Source organism: Musa acuminata, chromosome BXJ3-3, assembly GCF_036884655.1.
Source record: "Musa acuminata AAA Group cultivar baxijiao chromosome BXJ3-3, Cavendish_Baxijiao_AAA, whole genome shotgun sequence".
Lineage (NCBI taxonomy): Eukaryota > Viridiplantae > Streptophyta > Magnoliopsida > Zingiberales > Musaceae > Musa > Musa acuminata.
In genome coordinates, this window is record NC_088351.1 from 31,502,770 (window position 1) to 31,518,467 (window position 15,698).

Below are 15,698 nucleotides of genomic sequence, written 5' to 3' on the forward strand. Positions count from 1 at the left end.
GCTTGCATGGCTGAACACGGGGAGGAAAACAATCGCGGGATCACGTGACAGCAGCAAATGTACGTACGAAGGATACAATGGTCAACGCAGGATCGTTTGACTTCCGAGATGGGAGGTTTGGGCTCAGTGAGAGTTTCGATGGAAAACGATTTTTTTTTCCCTTACAAATTCTATTCTAAGCTATGAAATTATAGAAAAAATAAATATTTTTTCTTCTTTTTCTTTTTAGATATTTGAATATAATAAAAAAAATTTCTTTGCATAAAGGAAGTTTTGGAATTTGTTTTTGTTTTTGTTCCTACCAAATAAACATCACAAAAGAAGTTTTCAGAAGAAACGTGACCTTTCAAAGATCCATTTTCAGTTAAGCAATCAACAAATTCTAATAATTTTCTGATTGTCTGATTCAATATAGCTTGCTATGTTCTGCAAATATATTAAGACTCCTAATGAAAAACTTGACCTTGAACAGTAATCAATTAAATTAAGTGTTTCACTTTTTCAGTAACAATGAACTTCTAAATGTTCTGATCATTGGAACTCAGTCAAGTTTACAATAGCTCTGAAAAGTAATGCAACTTACTTCCTGAGAAACATCACTACTCTCCGTTTCAACAGGAACTCCGAATCCTCGTCGCCGCAAACTACGGTTTCTTTGAGATGATGGAGATTTTTTCTGGAAATAGTTTAACAAAAATAGTGGAACCTTCCTGATTCCTCCTAATACCTGATCCAAATAGAATGCAACTAGAAGAAATACTAGCCACTCAACAAACATTATGATCAACACATCTTTCATCCCATTTTGCCTGTCATTTAAGTCTCCCCATTGCATGCCAGAAGTCCCCATTTGATATCCTTTAAAGGAATACTGTGAAAGCTCATATAACCCACGATACAAGGAAAATCCAGGAATGAGCTCCATCATTATAATCCAAGCTCCTGAAAAACATGAGAAGACCTTTTTTCAATGCTGAAGAATTGTGAAGAGAATTGATATCTTCCAGAAAACACAAACTTTCAGGTCAAAACATCTTTCAGATCATCCCATAGAGAATGTTTATTTGGAAATGTTCCTACTTACTTGGAAAGCTAGTATCTTCGATGAAAGATTGCAAAAGGTATGGTCCTAATAAGCCGGAACCAAACACATAAATGTACCCAGTGACTGCAGCATCAGATTTTATATCATTAGACTATGTCACTAAGTTCTCCCATCCAATTTAGCCATATTTATATCTCACCTGTAGCAGTTTTCACGGCAGAAAAGAAAGGTGATGCGAGAAAGGCCATCGCTATCTGCAAGTTTATGTAAAAGAAATAGAACACGATTTGTACGCTGTAGTCACTCAATCTGAAAAATTTTAGCCCTGTAGAGGAGAAAAGATTATCAGCTCAGAAAAGGCTTAGCTTTTCATGCACAAACAAATGAAGTTTTTGGGCTGCCTTTACCTATTAGAGAGCCAAATATTACAGAACATATCATGTAGAGTGATGATAGTGAGAAAAAGTAGACGTAAGATATCAACCAGTAAGGTCCATCCCTTAGCCCATGCATTTCCATCATAATGTTTAACTTTTGTTGCCTCTCGTGGACAAGGTATGTCAAGATGACCTACATAAGAAACAAAAGGTTAGTCTCTGTTAAGCTGAAGTAAGTTAGACCATCCAAAGTTTATGATGATAGTAGATTAATTCAGGGTTCTATAGATGTTTAGAGATTGAAATCTTCATATAATGTCACAGGCATGGAAGAATACAGTAGAATCTCAGGGTTCTACCCATCCACAACAAACACTCATGGAAAGGCAGACTGTGTATTACAGAAACTTAGCACTAAATTTGGATGCACATCAAAACAAAATGCTGCCTCTTTAAGAAAAAGATTTCAAAGATCTATTTTAATAATGTTATCTCTCATTAAACTTACCGGGAAAAGTAGCTCAATGATCCATGTGAAGAATAACGCACTGAGAAGAGAAGAAATGTCAAACCTCGACTGTGTTCCAGTTTTGGGCATTTCTTTTAGATATAGCACTGCCATGACAACAGGACCATCGTGAAACTTCAGATAGGCATTTGAGGCCTGCAAAGTAAATGAAAATGATAATTTCATAAATAAATGAAATATGAGATAATGCTCATTGGTCTATGTGTACTTATACCTATCTTAGGTCTAGGGGCAATATGGATATATAAACACAAAATTAAAGAAATGTTAGGTATGATTGTTAAAAAGGGTCTTGCTTTCTCTTTTCTATTGTTTAAGCAAAAGTGACATAGAGACTTATGTTCATAATTTCGTATCGTATTGACGTTTTAAGCTCATTTTGATACGGTACTGTATGGTACGGTACGGTACGGCATCGTCGGGATAACACCGATGATGCCGAGACCTCGTTGCCTCAAACGAGGAGGAGGTGACATTTCATTTGTGGCGTCCGGTGAGTGAGGGGGGCGACGGATCAGGATCGTCGAGGGAGACCAATGACGATCGAAATTGATCGTTATCGATCGATTTCGGATGGTAACAGGACGGAAACAGTCCCATTCGACAGTATCGTTCTGCTGGCAGACCAGGCGATCCAGACATTATCATTCGAAATTAAAATCTTTGTTAGAGACAATTGAAAGAATCTACAAAGAATGAACAAACACAATTCATAAACAAAGTTTAGACATACAGCTAAAAGTAAACAAAAGAAATGATGCAGACAGCAGTATAGGTTAGACAATTAGCTTAAGCCTCTCTCAGAACTCGAGACAGACTGTTCGCTTGTTTTCCATGAAAATGAGTAGCTAGTAAAACATTGAGTTCATTCATCACCAGAAATTCATCAAAAAGGCAGGATTTACAGAGAGGTGCAACTAGATATGAGCCAAAAATATTGAGTCAGCAGGACTCATGTTGATGTTTAGTGTCTGCATAAACTTAAGAGAGGCTCGGTCGATGCTATGTGAAAGTGAGAAAGCCTCATTCATATAAAAACAACATATTTTGGTTTCTTACTAAATTTTCATTGAATTCATATCAATCATATATTTAAAGGTACCAGAAAACCACAAACTAGGATTATGTTCCGTTTTACTAGTTATTATCAAGTAAGATTACTTTGACAAGTAGTCAAAGTAACACCTTGGCAGTGAATAAAGAATATCTATTAGTATAAAGGCAGGATTTTCAAATTAAAGAATTTGGAGTAGTACTCGTCAGTTAAATAATGCTATGATTCCACGGAAAGTCCATTATGTTTTTTTGCTATCGGAGCCCAAGTGATTAGTTCCATATTGAAAATGAATAAGACTAAGATTGATTTATAAGAATCCGATGAACATATTATTATCAATTTTAATTTAAACATTTTAGCCAATTGCTAGGAAGTGAACCTCTCCGAGGGTTAACCACTACTTTTAGGAAACAGAATTAAGAGTATGAATAGAATAATATTAACTGAAACCAAATTTTATGAATAGAATAATGTGTTAATAAAATTGCTCACTCTATCTCCCAGGGATAATAGTTACAACAAGTAACATATTTAATTTTATGTCAGCCAAACTTATCCATGATGTTGCTGCACAAGGGTGAGAACACTTATCACCTTAACAAGATGAAACAATAAAAAAAGATGAATTAAAATGCCCTTAAAAAATACTGCCCTCATACTTATTACTGATTTTAGCAGCAATTAGCCAACTATTTGATGCTAATACAAATCAGAACATTATTTGCAATATCAGAGATTAAAACAACAGTCTCATACATACCAGATTCACCGAGTGAGGCACACGCACCAGATAACCATTGCCATCATTACACGTTGAGTTGTACCCTATATTTAGATTAAAAGAGTTTTCATCAGAGTTCAAGAAGTCATAGGCTGCAAGCGAAAGAACATACTGGTATAAGAAGCCCCATATAGACACACACACAAAGGAAAAAATTTGAAGCAGTTCAAAAAGGTAACCTGCAATGAACTCATTAATTTTCTTCTCTGAATTTCCTTGTTGGTAATCTTTAAATAACTAATCACTTATCAACAACGAGTTATCATGCCACAGAATCAATCCTTGAACACACTGTAACTCTGTTGTCATTTCAAAGCCTAGAGATTCAGAATATAACATTTTTTTCTTAACAAAAGCTACAATGTTAAAATAGTACAATATGGAGAATATAATTTCAAATAAACTTGCATTTAATGTCAATTAAAGGCAGTAAAGGTTCTAAGCATATTTTTATGCATCATCTGATTCCATGAAATCTAAAGAATCAGCTTGATTGCAGTTCAAATTCACAATGTACATAGATTTGAGGAATTTAGGCTAACTTAATTTTGTAAAAGATCATGGACATAAAATTTAAATTTCCTTTTAGTTCAGACTTCCATTCTGGGTGCATTTATAAATCATAAATGACACATCAATATCATCACCTGGAACACATAATACATGAAAAAGGTTTCCAAATATTTTTTTTTTTCCAAAAGGTGGTTGATTCTCATCATTTTTATTTAATATTATATTATGGAAAAAGTCTGAAAGGCCTCAAACATCATGCAAAAATTCCAAACATTTTCATCTGGTCATAAGCTGAAACAGGAAGCTCATTCATGTTTTCACAGAATTCAAAAAATAAAAAGGAAAATTGTTGGCAATATGCCAAAGCAAATGGTCACATTCAGATTCAAGAAGGAACAAAAAATAGAGGCTTTTTTGCCAGATCTGTCAATTGAGTATTTGATGAGAATATGATAATGCAGAGTCCTATACTTCAGTCATCAGTATGACACTTGACGAATTTTAATCAAAGCACATCATTTGTTCTAGCTCCTTAATGATGCTAAGCAAGTTGGAGAGTTGCCTACTGTTTCAGAATTTTCAGAAATCAGCATGTAGTTGGAAGCAAGCAATAGATAATGATGTGAAGCAACCAACGCAAAAGAAATATCTTTTAAATATATTTGGGGAAAGATCCTGTAGGTTTATGAGCCATCTCTTTCTTAAAGAAGAAGAGGCAAGGAACACTTCTGTGCATTACCAATGTACACACCATGTGACAGTTGAGATACCAACAGAACCTCACCACAGGCGATTGTGCAAATACAGATTTCAACATGACAGAAGTACTGTAAACCAGACCTCAAATGGAACTATAAGTTGACAAAGAAAAGGAACAGGAGGAGGAAGAAAACTAAGTAGTCTTGCTCCCGGCAAGAAAATATTTTACCTAGCTCAATTGATCTGTTGGCAATTTTAATGGAAATTGGACTTCTCGCATTTGATGTACACTGTGGTTGGATCAGATTTAAGGGTCTATCAGAGACAAAAGCAGGCTCCATGAACTGTGTGTTTCCCGTTGATGTGTCGGTCCCCTGGAAAGGTCAAGGAAAGAATCAATCTTGCCTCCAATTACGAATGATAACAGCAAACTAGACAAAAGCATTGGTTCTAAGATCTTACAAGCATGACAGTAGACAAACTGCTGGGGAAATCCAAGAGGTTCAATGCGGAGGAAGAACTCAGAAGCAGACTCTGCGCCAGAACTGCCAACAAAGATCAATTTCGGTTCAGACAGTTACTCGCGGGCAATCATCATATTGTGATGGATTTCCGGAACAAAAGCATGGCAAGAGAATCGGATACTTTGTGCGAAGGATTGATTGCCGCCGGTGAAAAGTACCAACGCCGGACAGGACTGCGAGACCTTGCAAGACTCATCGGGCAAGCCCGCGGGGGTGGGGTGATCGGATGTCACTGCGCGAGACTCGGGGCCAGGAACTTGGAGGAGCGCCGGCCACTCGAAGAGGCTGGAGCAGACCCCTCCCTGGCACCCGTATCGATGCCCGTCCTTGTTCATCTCGTCCTCCACCACATTCTGGATGACGAAGATCACCGCGCAGAGGAAGATGGGGAACGCGACGATCTCGATGTTGGTCTTCAGGTTTAGCTTCTGCCATAAGAGGACACGCATACAGGCAAGCAATGAGAAGGCTCGAAGCGCATGAGGGAAAGAACACAAAAGGTGATTCTATTCCTATTCATTTCGCCACTCCGCTCAGGAAACGAAATCGAGTTGATGAGAGGAAGGCGGAGGAAGGGGAACCTGGAAGGTGAGGTTCTTGCGGTGGAGAGCATTGGCTTGGGTGAAGAAGCTAGCGGCGCCGCGGGACAAATAGGAGGCCGATAACTCCATCGATTACTTTCTCTGTCTCGCCTTCGCAAGAAATGCGCTTGCGCCTACTTCCCGGTTCGCTTCTGTCTCTCTCGAAAGATCAACGGGCTGCAAGCTTGAACGAAGGGAGAGAGGATTTATAGGGCATTCTCGGGAGTTTTGAGCAGGAAATGGTGGTAAGGAAAGAGACGGCATGACTTCTCTTGCATGGCTGCACACGCTGGATCATGTGACAGCAGCAAATGTACGTAGGAAGGATACAATGGTCAACGCAGGATCGTTTGACTTCAAAGAAGGGGGGTTTTGGCACAGTGAGAGTTTCGGTGGTAGAGAAAATGATGGAAAACGATTTTTTTTCCTTATAAATTCTATTCTAAGCTATGAAATTATAGGGAAAAAAATTATTTTTTCTTATTTTCCTTAAGATATATTTGAATATAATAATTTTTTTTCTTTGCATAAAAGAAGTTTTGGAATTCTTTTTCTTTTTGTTCCTGCCAAATAAATATTAAAAAAGAAGTTTTCAGAAGAAACATGAGCTTTCATGAACTTTGGTGCAACCATGCACACCCTTAGAACAATTAGGTTGTATGAACATGAGAACATTAGGAAAAGTTTTAATATCAAATTTGGTGATGCATGTTCATGTTATATTCGAAAGAAATGATTAGTTGATATTTTGCATGAATATATGCACTAACAGTAGTTACAAAATAGGATAATATGATGATTTTTTTAATAAAAATAAATGTAAAATATACATTCCAATCATATTATGATGGACGAAATCATGATGAGATTATTATGATTAAAAAATTATAATATGTTATCATAATTTCTTTGATTGAGATAACAATGACAACTTGTTATCATTTCTCTTTCCAATATTATCTTTTTCTTTATCATTCTTAGTATTATTATATTCTGCCAAGATGCTTATTAAAAAGAAAGTAGAAGGAAGTATTGGCATGAAAAAGGCTTGTTAAGAAATATATTATCATAAAATTAGTGAAATTTAGGTGGATAAATTGTCTGAATTAATGGATGAGGTTAATGTTTCAACTCAAAGTAGATTAGTCATATAAGGTAGCTCACGAGTGTTCGAAATCTAATCAACAAAATTGTTAGAAGTAAGCGTAGGCAAGAGAACATCAAGCAATTAAAAAGGAAAGACAATCTACAAAAATCAAGGATAAGAACTTTTTTGGTCGATAGATCAAAAGATAGAAAGGCAATAATATCCAAGAAAAACTCATGATTTTGATTGGGCTTGCAATGTTAGATTTTAACTATGGACACTCAAAACATATAATTTAGTATACTTAAGATTAGATCAAAATAAATTTTTAAAAGGTAATATATTCAGAACAAAAGTGAGTATAAGATTAACAAGGCAACATGTGAGAAAAAGCTTGAGTGAGAAGAGTGAGTGCTTTGGATGATGTAATCATGACATTTTGTAGATTCACTAAGTTCGAGAGTCAAGGGATGAGAAAATAAAAGATTTCATTAATTTTAAGAAATTACAAGGTTTTTTGGAATTCGTCATCGTTACCATAATAAAAAAATAATCGATTAAACTTTCGATTATGAGTTTGAATTTAGAAAAAAAATGATGAATACTTCATATTTTGCTTCATAAGAAATAACCATATATACTTATGATTAATCAAGAAAGATAAGATAAGACTTAATCTCATCGTGAAACTATATTAGCGAAGGACCTCAAATATTAAAACAAATAAGTTTAAGTGATAAATTGCTTCTGAGATATGTAGCAAATAAAATTTTGTGCATTTTATTATATTTGCACAAACTACATGAAACAGGATGGCAAGAGGATGATGATAAAGAAAAATTATAAGAACAAAGGAAAAAAGTAAGGATGCTCTATTCATTTATGTCATTTCTGGAATGATGGTAAAAGCAAATATGAATTTGTATGAAATTGATCCAATAGTTGGTCACTCACAAATTTCATCAAAAATATTATTAGAAAAATATAGTAGAGAAATTTTTTTTAGGAATCTTAAGCAATTAAGGAGAAGAAAAGTATGTGAAACAAGTATGAGTTATTTTAAGATTTTTACTATCACATTTCATAATATCATCTGAATGATTATAAAATAGAATAATTACATAATTGTTTAATCAAGAAAATATATAATTCACATTCCAATTATATTATGATGGGGAAATAATTTCCATGACACTTGTGATTGAGAGAATTTTAATAACATATTACCATAATTTCTTTTATTTCATAAAATTATCTTGCTCAATATCATCATTCCTAATAATATAAATAACATAATTTTCTCTCCAGAAAATCTTAATCTTGGAATATAAGTTTAAACTCTGAGTGTAAAAGTCTGATTGGTATTGAAAGTTCGAGTGAGAGAATTAGTACAGCTTTTATTCTCTTTAATTGTCTCTCCTCTATCAAGTTACCATATTGCTATCAATTTTCCAGCACTTAATGAATTCTAATGAGACGTAATATGACACTGTATCTGCTCCAAGTTGGATTATTCAATTATAAGTGTATATTTAATTTTCATAATGAGTTGTTAATTCTTATTAATTTTCCCATCATTCTTGGTATCAATATATTGATCGGAAGATTCTTGTCAATCCAATGTAAAAGTAAAAAATATTCACTCAATTTAACTATATCTTGATAAGGCATATTTTGAGTCCTAGCCAGGTCGCAACCAATATTGCATCACGCCCCTGTCAAGTTAGCACGAGGAGTACTTCCACGTGACAAGCCAGGATCCGTACCAAGGTACCTCTCGGTACATTTCGTCCCGAGAAGTTTAGGACGGTACCGTATGGCGTCGTTCCGAGTGGCGACCGCACAAAGATATCATCTCATCGCTCGAGGATCGATCGTCGCGTCAAATCCGCATACGATCGATCCTTATGCAGTAGTATAAAAACTCCTGACCAACATCTGGCCAAGGGGAGGCGGAAAAAAGGAAACCAAATACTAACTTAACCGTCGATGGATCAAAGTCGGAAACCCCCCGACAAGGGCTTTCTGTGCAGGAGCACAGTCCTTCCAACTTAATATGGTAACTTTTGTTTCTTTCATATGCAACTTCTTTCACGTATTAGGTGCATTTATATTGAGCACTTGATTAGGCTTGTTTTGGATATGTATTGTCTTTTGAACTTCTTCCTTGCTTATGCTACATGTTGATGCCAATATTACTTATATCTTGCATATATGGCCTCCTTTGCAGCTAAGTTTTGCTTTCATGATATCAACTTTCATTAGCAAGTCATCATCAGCCACAACTGTTGGGTTCTCGATATTGATAAGGTCTCTATTCCCCCCCAACCTTCTTGCCAAAGCTCTTGGTTTGCTTGGCAATGCAACAGCTACCTCTGAAGGCAAAGGAATGAATTGGCGCAACCGTGGAGAATGCACCACATTTGAACCTAAATGTGTGATAACTATTGTACGTTTGCAGTTTATCCCAAGTAGAAAATTTGCCATTAATCTCCTTCACGTCTGACATTCACTGTGTATATCAAACAGGAAGATATCTATAGGTGGCTCGTATCAACATTCTTTTTTTATGGTTCATTTTGGCAATTTATTTCGACAATATTATTCCAAATTCAAATGGTGTCAGAAAATCAATATTTTATTTTTTGAGTCCCTCGTACTGGATTGGGAAAGATGGAAACAAGGTGGTAGGTAAGAATGATCTTTTTAAATTATAAACTCACTTTTGTTCCATTTTTATTGTGAAATCATAGGAATTCATAATATTGATACTCCATAATACATTTTACAGAAGGTGGTCTTTGTAGCTGCTCTGATTCAATCCCGCCATTGGATGATGCTACTCCAAACGACGAGGATGTCCTCACAGAGGAAAATGCTGTGAAACAACAAGCAGCATATGGTGAAGTTGAAACGAATGTTGCAAGTTCAAATACATGGCTTAACGAAGACATACAAAGGCACTAACAAAATTGGTTGTTGCAAGTGCAACAGGTCTTCACCATATCATGCTGTCAAGGTGCTTCATATCTTGTCCATTTCATTTGACAATTTGTGCTAGAACTTCTCTGTGTCGTGGATTTATTGCTCAATCATTTCCCAATAGAGAATTGATAACTTCAGAAAATTTCCTATTGATGAATTCAGGGAATATGGGTAAACCTTGCAAAAGATCAGCTATTTTGCCTTCTTGGAACCTAACGGAGCTGGGAAAACTACCTTGATTAATTGTCTTACTGGTATTACACCAGTTACAGGAGGAGATGGTAAAATCTTCTTCTTTTTTTAGCATATATTTTTGTTGTGCACAAACAGTAAAAAGGCCATGATGCTAAGTCACACTACCTACTTACAGAATTAATTTATGGATATTCTGTTCGGAGTTCAGTGGGTATGTCAAAAATCCGAAGGATGATTGGAGTCTGTCCCCAGGTATGCTTCATTTGCCTCCAGAATTAAGTTGGCCAACTCTTTAAAGCCATACTTTAACTGTTTGAAAAACAAGACTGATTAGTTTCTGATTATAGATTCTTCTCTGTTTGGCAGTTTGATATCTTATGGGATGAATCATCAGCTCTAGAACATTTGCATCTATTTGCTAGTATTAAAGGTTTGCCTCCATCTAGGATTAAATCGGTAGGTGCTCAAGACCCTTCTAGCATTTCATTCTTGTTTTTGTTAAACAGTATCTATAATCTTCAATCCGGTTAAATACAAACTTTTGAAGTGGAATTTCTTGGTGGAAAATATGCCCTCCTTTCTCCTACACAATTCACACACACATATGCAAGAACACTACATCTGGAGTTGAGACAATTTTCATAAACATTTGTGAGCTAAAAGAACTTTATTTCAACTAAGAAGTGTTAATATTATTTTTACAGGTTCTTTTTTTTTATGCTCTAGGATGGTCAATTACTCAAATTGAATATGTTTTTTTGGTAATTCAGGTAGCTGAAAAGTCATTAGCGGATGTAAAACTCATTGCTGCTGCTCGAGTTAGATCTGGAAGCTATAGTGGAGGAATGAAGCGTCGGCTTAGTGTTGCAATAGCCCTCATTGGAGATCCAAAATTGGTCTTTTTGGATGAGCCAGTAAGTTGCTGTTGAAAGTTCACTGTCATACACGATCATTATTTTCTTTTGCCAAGAATATTTGGTGCTTTTGGTTTCTTTTCCACAATTTCAGTTCTACCTGCTTTAACTCATCTTTAAACAATTGTGTCGGATATCTTCATGATTCATCTAGGCTTCTCATTCCAAGTTCCGACTCTGCATAAACTAGTTCCAGAATGGCTTGTATCTCCCAAGGATCCAGTGTTTTCATATTCCTCCCTCTTATTCATTAGATCACACTAAAGCTTCTCCTTTCCTGAAGTGATTGAGAGAGATATGATTAATAAGAAATTTAATGTTCATGAGCCAATATGCTTTGTGAAGCATGGACATGGAAACAGCACGTGATACGAGCACACCAATACATCAAGTCTAACAAATGTAGGACAGATGCAACATGCATATGGAAATTAATACATGCATATTATATACGGTTATAATTTTGCACTTTTGGATAATAAGTCCACGTGAAGTGATCGAATTTTCATCCATGTTATTTTGTATAGATTAGATATTATTAATCATAGGTGTCCTACAAGTCAATCAATCACGTAAGTAATGACACGTGTAATAATCTTTTTATTTATTTATTATTATTTGATATTTTATTACTTTATACTGCTCATTGCTTGAATATATTATGATGTCCATAGATTTGTGCAATGAGAATCACGATTAAGATCATGATAATGAGATCGATTCGCTTTTAAACACATATCCTAAATAATCTTGGTCATAGGTTATTCGAGAGGGACATCGAGATAACCGGACATACTGGTATGTTATATACTCGTTCATATGATGGATACAAATGGTCTCATAGTTGCTCGTGTGGGGACACTAGGGATATAGTACAGGTGCTCATTAGAGAATGAGTTCATTGATTGATCCGCTTACGGAATGCTGGATAATTGATGATACCTTATTGTCAGACAACGATTTCGTAGTCCCAATGGTGTATCTGGTCCTTAGACTTGAGACACCAAGGATGTCCTGTATGAGTACTTCACTCTTTGATGCAAGTTTGAAGATTCCAGATCTAGCACAACCAGTCATCGGGAGTGGTAGCCAACCTTACGAGGACTATTGAGTATTTTTTGAAGAACATCCGCTCTCGGTGTCATGAGAGGAATATCACATATGTTCTTGCTCAGATAAATCCATGGTCAGGGTCATTCAGGTTGAGAGAAAAAAAGTTCTCCGGGAGAATCCGATTATAGCGAGACTCTAGGATATTATATGTGTCTGATAACACCATGTTTGGTATATGATATCTAGGATATTATATGAATTAGAGACTATAAGTATACGGTCAATGAATTTAGTGAATTATTATTGAGATAATAATTCACTAAGCTAGAAGGAGTTCTGACAGGTATGACTTACGACCAACTTGATATTGGGCCTAAAGGGTCACACATATATGATAGGCATTGCGACAAGTAGAGGTTCATATATGAGATAACCGTCGGAGCCCTTATCTTATTAGATATCCAATAAGCCCCTGAATTATTGGATCCTATGGATGAGATTCAATAAGAGTCAATAAGAGAGTATTGGATAGAGATCCACTAATCTAAGAGACTTAGTAATTGGATGAAGATTCAATACCCAATAGAGCAGGATCTATTAGGATTATGTTGATAGGGGACCTCTATAAATAGGAGGAAACCAATGATTTATATGCTAAGCCTCTTTGGGTTGTCATCTCCTATTCTCCTCCACTTCTCCTCCTCAGATAGCAGGCCTGAAGTTTTGAGGAGCATTGTCACAGCCCTATTGTATGGATCACCGCTAGAGAGTATGACACTTGACCTCATTCACCCTCTCCTACATATTTGTAGGGATTCAAAGATATACGATCTTCCTAGATAACACAATCTTTAATATACGTAGTTTTAAATTTCATGAATTTTGTGTACCAATCTTTACATGACGACGAACACATTGATGAGAAATTTAGGGATTTTGTTTTTATATTTTTTCGCTGCGTATGTGATGTCGTCCCCTAAATTTCCCTACATATATGTGGTGGTTCTCTTGTTCAATCAGATAGTTATGTTATAGGAGCATAAGAAAATAAGAGAAAATGAAGAGGAAGCATTTGCCTCAACAAGTTGTTGGGAAATTCGTCTATCAGCATCTTCAGAAAAAAGTTGAAATCCATATACATCTTTCTAAAGATAACACAATTTGGATATTACATGTTAAATACATTCTACAAACACTAATTATTACTTAAGTGAAAAAAGAAAAACATTCCACTTATGTTATGATCCAAAAGAAGGAAAAACGGAGGTGAGTGTAAAAAAAATAATTAAGGTGAGAAATTTGTTTTACTATTCTTTTCTTTTCGTTTTCTAAGCAACTTGACATTTGATATTTGCGGACATGGATCAGCTATATTTGATCATTTCCTTTATTTTCACTTTAACGAAAATAGACTTTGTGAGAGCATTATTATGAAACTGCTGTTTCAAAAATTTATCTCTGCAATGTTATACTATCATACCTTATATATTCTATTAAAAAATAATATGACAATGATTGCCAATATAGTAGTTTTTGACGTGCAAATTTGAAGAAGTGCAATCTCAACATGATTCTGTTATTGGCGCTAGATTGGTATCCTTTTATGAAATGGATGTATGAGTCTGTCTATTTCAGTATTTTTCTTGCCCCATGGGGTAAAATTCCTGATCCTCTTGTCTTTGTAACAAAATCTAAGCTCATTAACACAAAATTTTCTACTTATTGTCTTGTTATTGTCTGTTTAAGCTTCCGACACATTTTTAGCCATATTTTTTCTAAACAAAGGCTGCTATAGTAATATCCCAATGTATCTCATCAGCAACAAAATAGAACATACTAGTATTTGATTTGTCAATGTATTTTTGAGAACTATCTGATGACTTGGATATGAAATATATTAATTCAATTTGAAGAAAAAGTGACAAGATGACAGTTTCTAATAGAAGTTGTAAACAACTGAAGAATGCCTTGGGTACTTGTTAGCAGTAAGTTTCATATCTTTGTTGTCACAGCATCTCTCGAGTGAATCTTTTATTGGTTTGGCCTATGTTTGGTGCAGACTACTGGTATGGATCCAATCACTCGAAGGCATGTTTGGGACATAATAGAGGACGCAAAGAGAGGACGAGCTATTGTTTTGACAACCCATTCCATGGAGGAAGCTGACAATTTAAGTGACCGGATAGCCATTATGGCGAAGGGAAAACTGCGGTGTATAGGAACCTCTATACGACTCAAGTCTAGATTTGGAACTGGTTATGTTGCTAATATAAGTTTCCTTGGCAACACACCAAGTCAAACTCACAATGTTTACGGTAGCACACCAGTATACAATCCTCACCTTGAGCTTGTGAAGCAGTTCTTCAAAGATGTAAGTCCAATGCATTTTCAATAATGTCCTCTTTTATGAATTTTCTGGTAAGTTATAGACTGACATAGGAATGAAATTAACAGCGACTCCATGTGGAGCCTAAAGAGGAGGACAAGACATTTTTTACTTTCACCGTACCCCACAACAGAGAGGAGCTTCTCGCAGTAATTTCATGATATTATGTTTTGAATTTATATGTGTCCTTGGCTGGAGATGCACTATGTTTTATATATGGTTACTTATCTAGTTTTCTTTTCGGTGGCAGAACTTTTTTGCAGAGCTCCAAGATAGAGAAAAGGAATTTGGCATTTTGGACACACAACTTGGTTTAACAACACTCGAAGAAGTGTTTCTAAAAATAGCACAACTGGCAGAGCTGGAAAGTTCTTCCACTGAGGAGAATCTAGTTACCCTGAACTTGTCATCTGGATCCTCAATTCAGGTCAGAATCTGCACTGCAGAATTTGAGGATATTGTTTTAAAACTCTATTTCTGGTTGCATGAATTGATTAAGCCAATTAATCTGTTATCATATGCCTCATGTCACCGAGTAATACGGAGGATTGAGAACAAAAATGACAATGCTGCACTAGTAATAGATTCCAAACCAGTAATAGAGAAATTTTTGTGGCATTCCTGGAAGTATGAGATAGATAGTATTCGATGGCTCTAGAAGCTATAATAGATCTTCTAAAATCCAAACTTGAGAACGAGTGGAAAGTTGCTCACCAATAGCAATTGTGCAGATTCCAAAGGGAGCCAGGTTTCTTGGGATTCCTGGAACAGAATCATCTGAGCATCCAAGAGGCCTGATGGTAGAAGTCTACTGGGGGCAGGATGACACCGGAACACTCTGCATCTCTGGGCATTCACCTGAGACCGATGTGCCTCGGAATGTTCGACTGACAGTGAATCAAGCACGTTCCCGCAGAGGCTTATACGATGTTCCTGTTGGATTCGTCATAGATTCAAATTAGATTCCAAGTG

At 35.8% G+C, this 15,698-nt stretch overlaps 1 protein-coding gene and 1 pseudogene across 1 annotated transcript; one reads left to right on the top strand and one right to left on the bottom strand.

Moving 5' to 3' along the window:
- Positions 1 to 541: 541 nt before the first annotated feature.
- Positions 542 to 6,370, bottom strand: LOC135632525 (ABC transporter A family member 7-like). The gene is made up of 9 exons (XM_065141139.1): positions 6,107 to 6,370; positions 5,647 to 5,953; positions 5,464 to 5,535; positions 3,769 to 3,881; positions 1,931 to 2,086; positions 1,453 to 1,615; positions 1,245 to 1,370; positions 1,085 to 1,168; positions 542 to 942 (listed from the first exon to the last, which is right to left on the bottom strand). Exons 1-9 carry the CDS (start codon positions 6,194 to 6,196, stop codon positions 542 to 544), a joined length of 1,512 nt encoding a protein of 503 aa, XP_064997211.1. The 5' UTR covers positions 6,197 to 6,370.
- LOC135632526 (ABC transporter A family member 2-like) lies at positions 6,369 to 15,688 on the top strand (annotated as a pseudogene).
- Positions 15,689 to 15,698: the final 10 nt, after the last annotated feature.

Excerpts from the sequence above, each read along its gene's own strand:
- LOC135632525 (XM_065141139.1), bottom strand. The coding sequence starts at position 6,196 with ATGGAGTTATCGGCCTCCTATTTGTCCCGCGGCGCCGCTAGCTTCTTC. Across the intron at positions 1,371-1,452 it reads AATATTTGGCTCTCTAATAG|GGCTAAAATTTTTCAGATTG; the intron begins GTAAAGGCAGCC and ends TCTCCTCTACAG. Across the intron at positions 1,169-1,244 it reads TGCCGTGAAAACTGCTACAG|TCACTGGGTACATTTATGTG; the intron begins GTGAGATATAAA and ends CTGATGCTGCAG.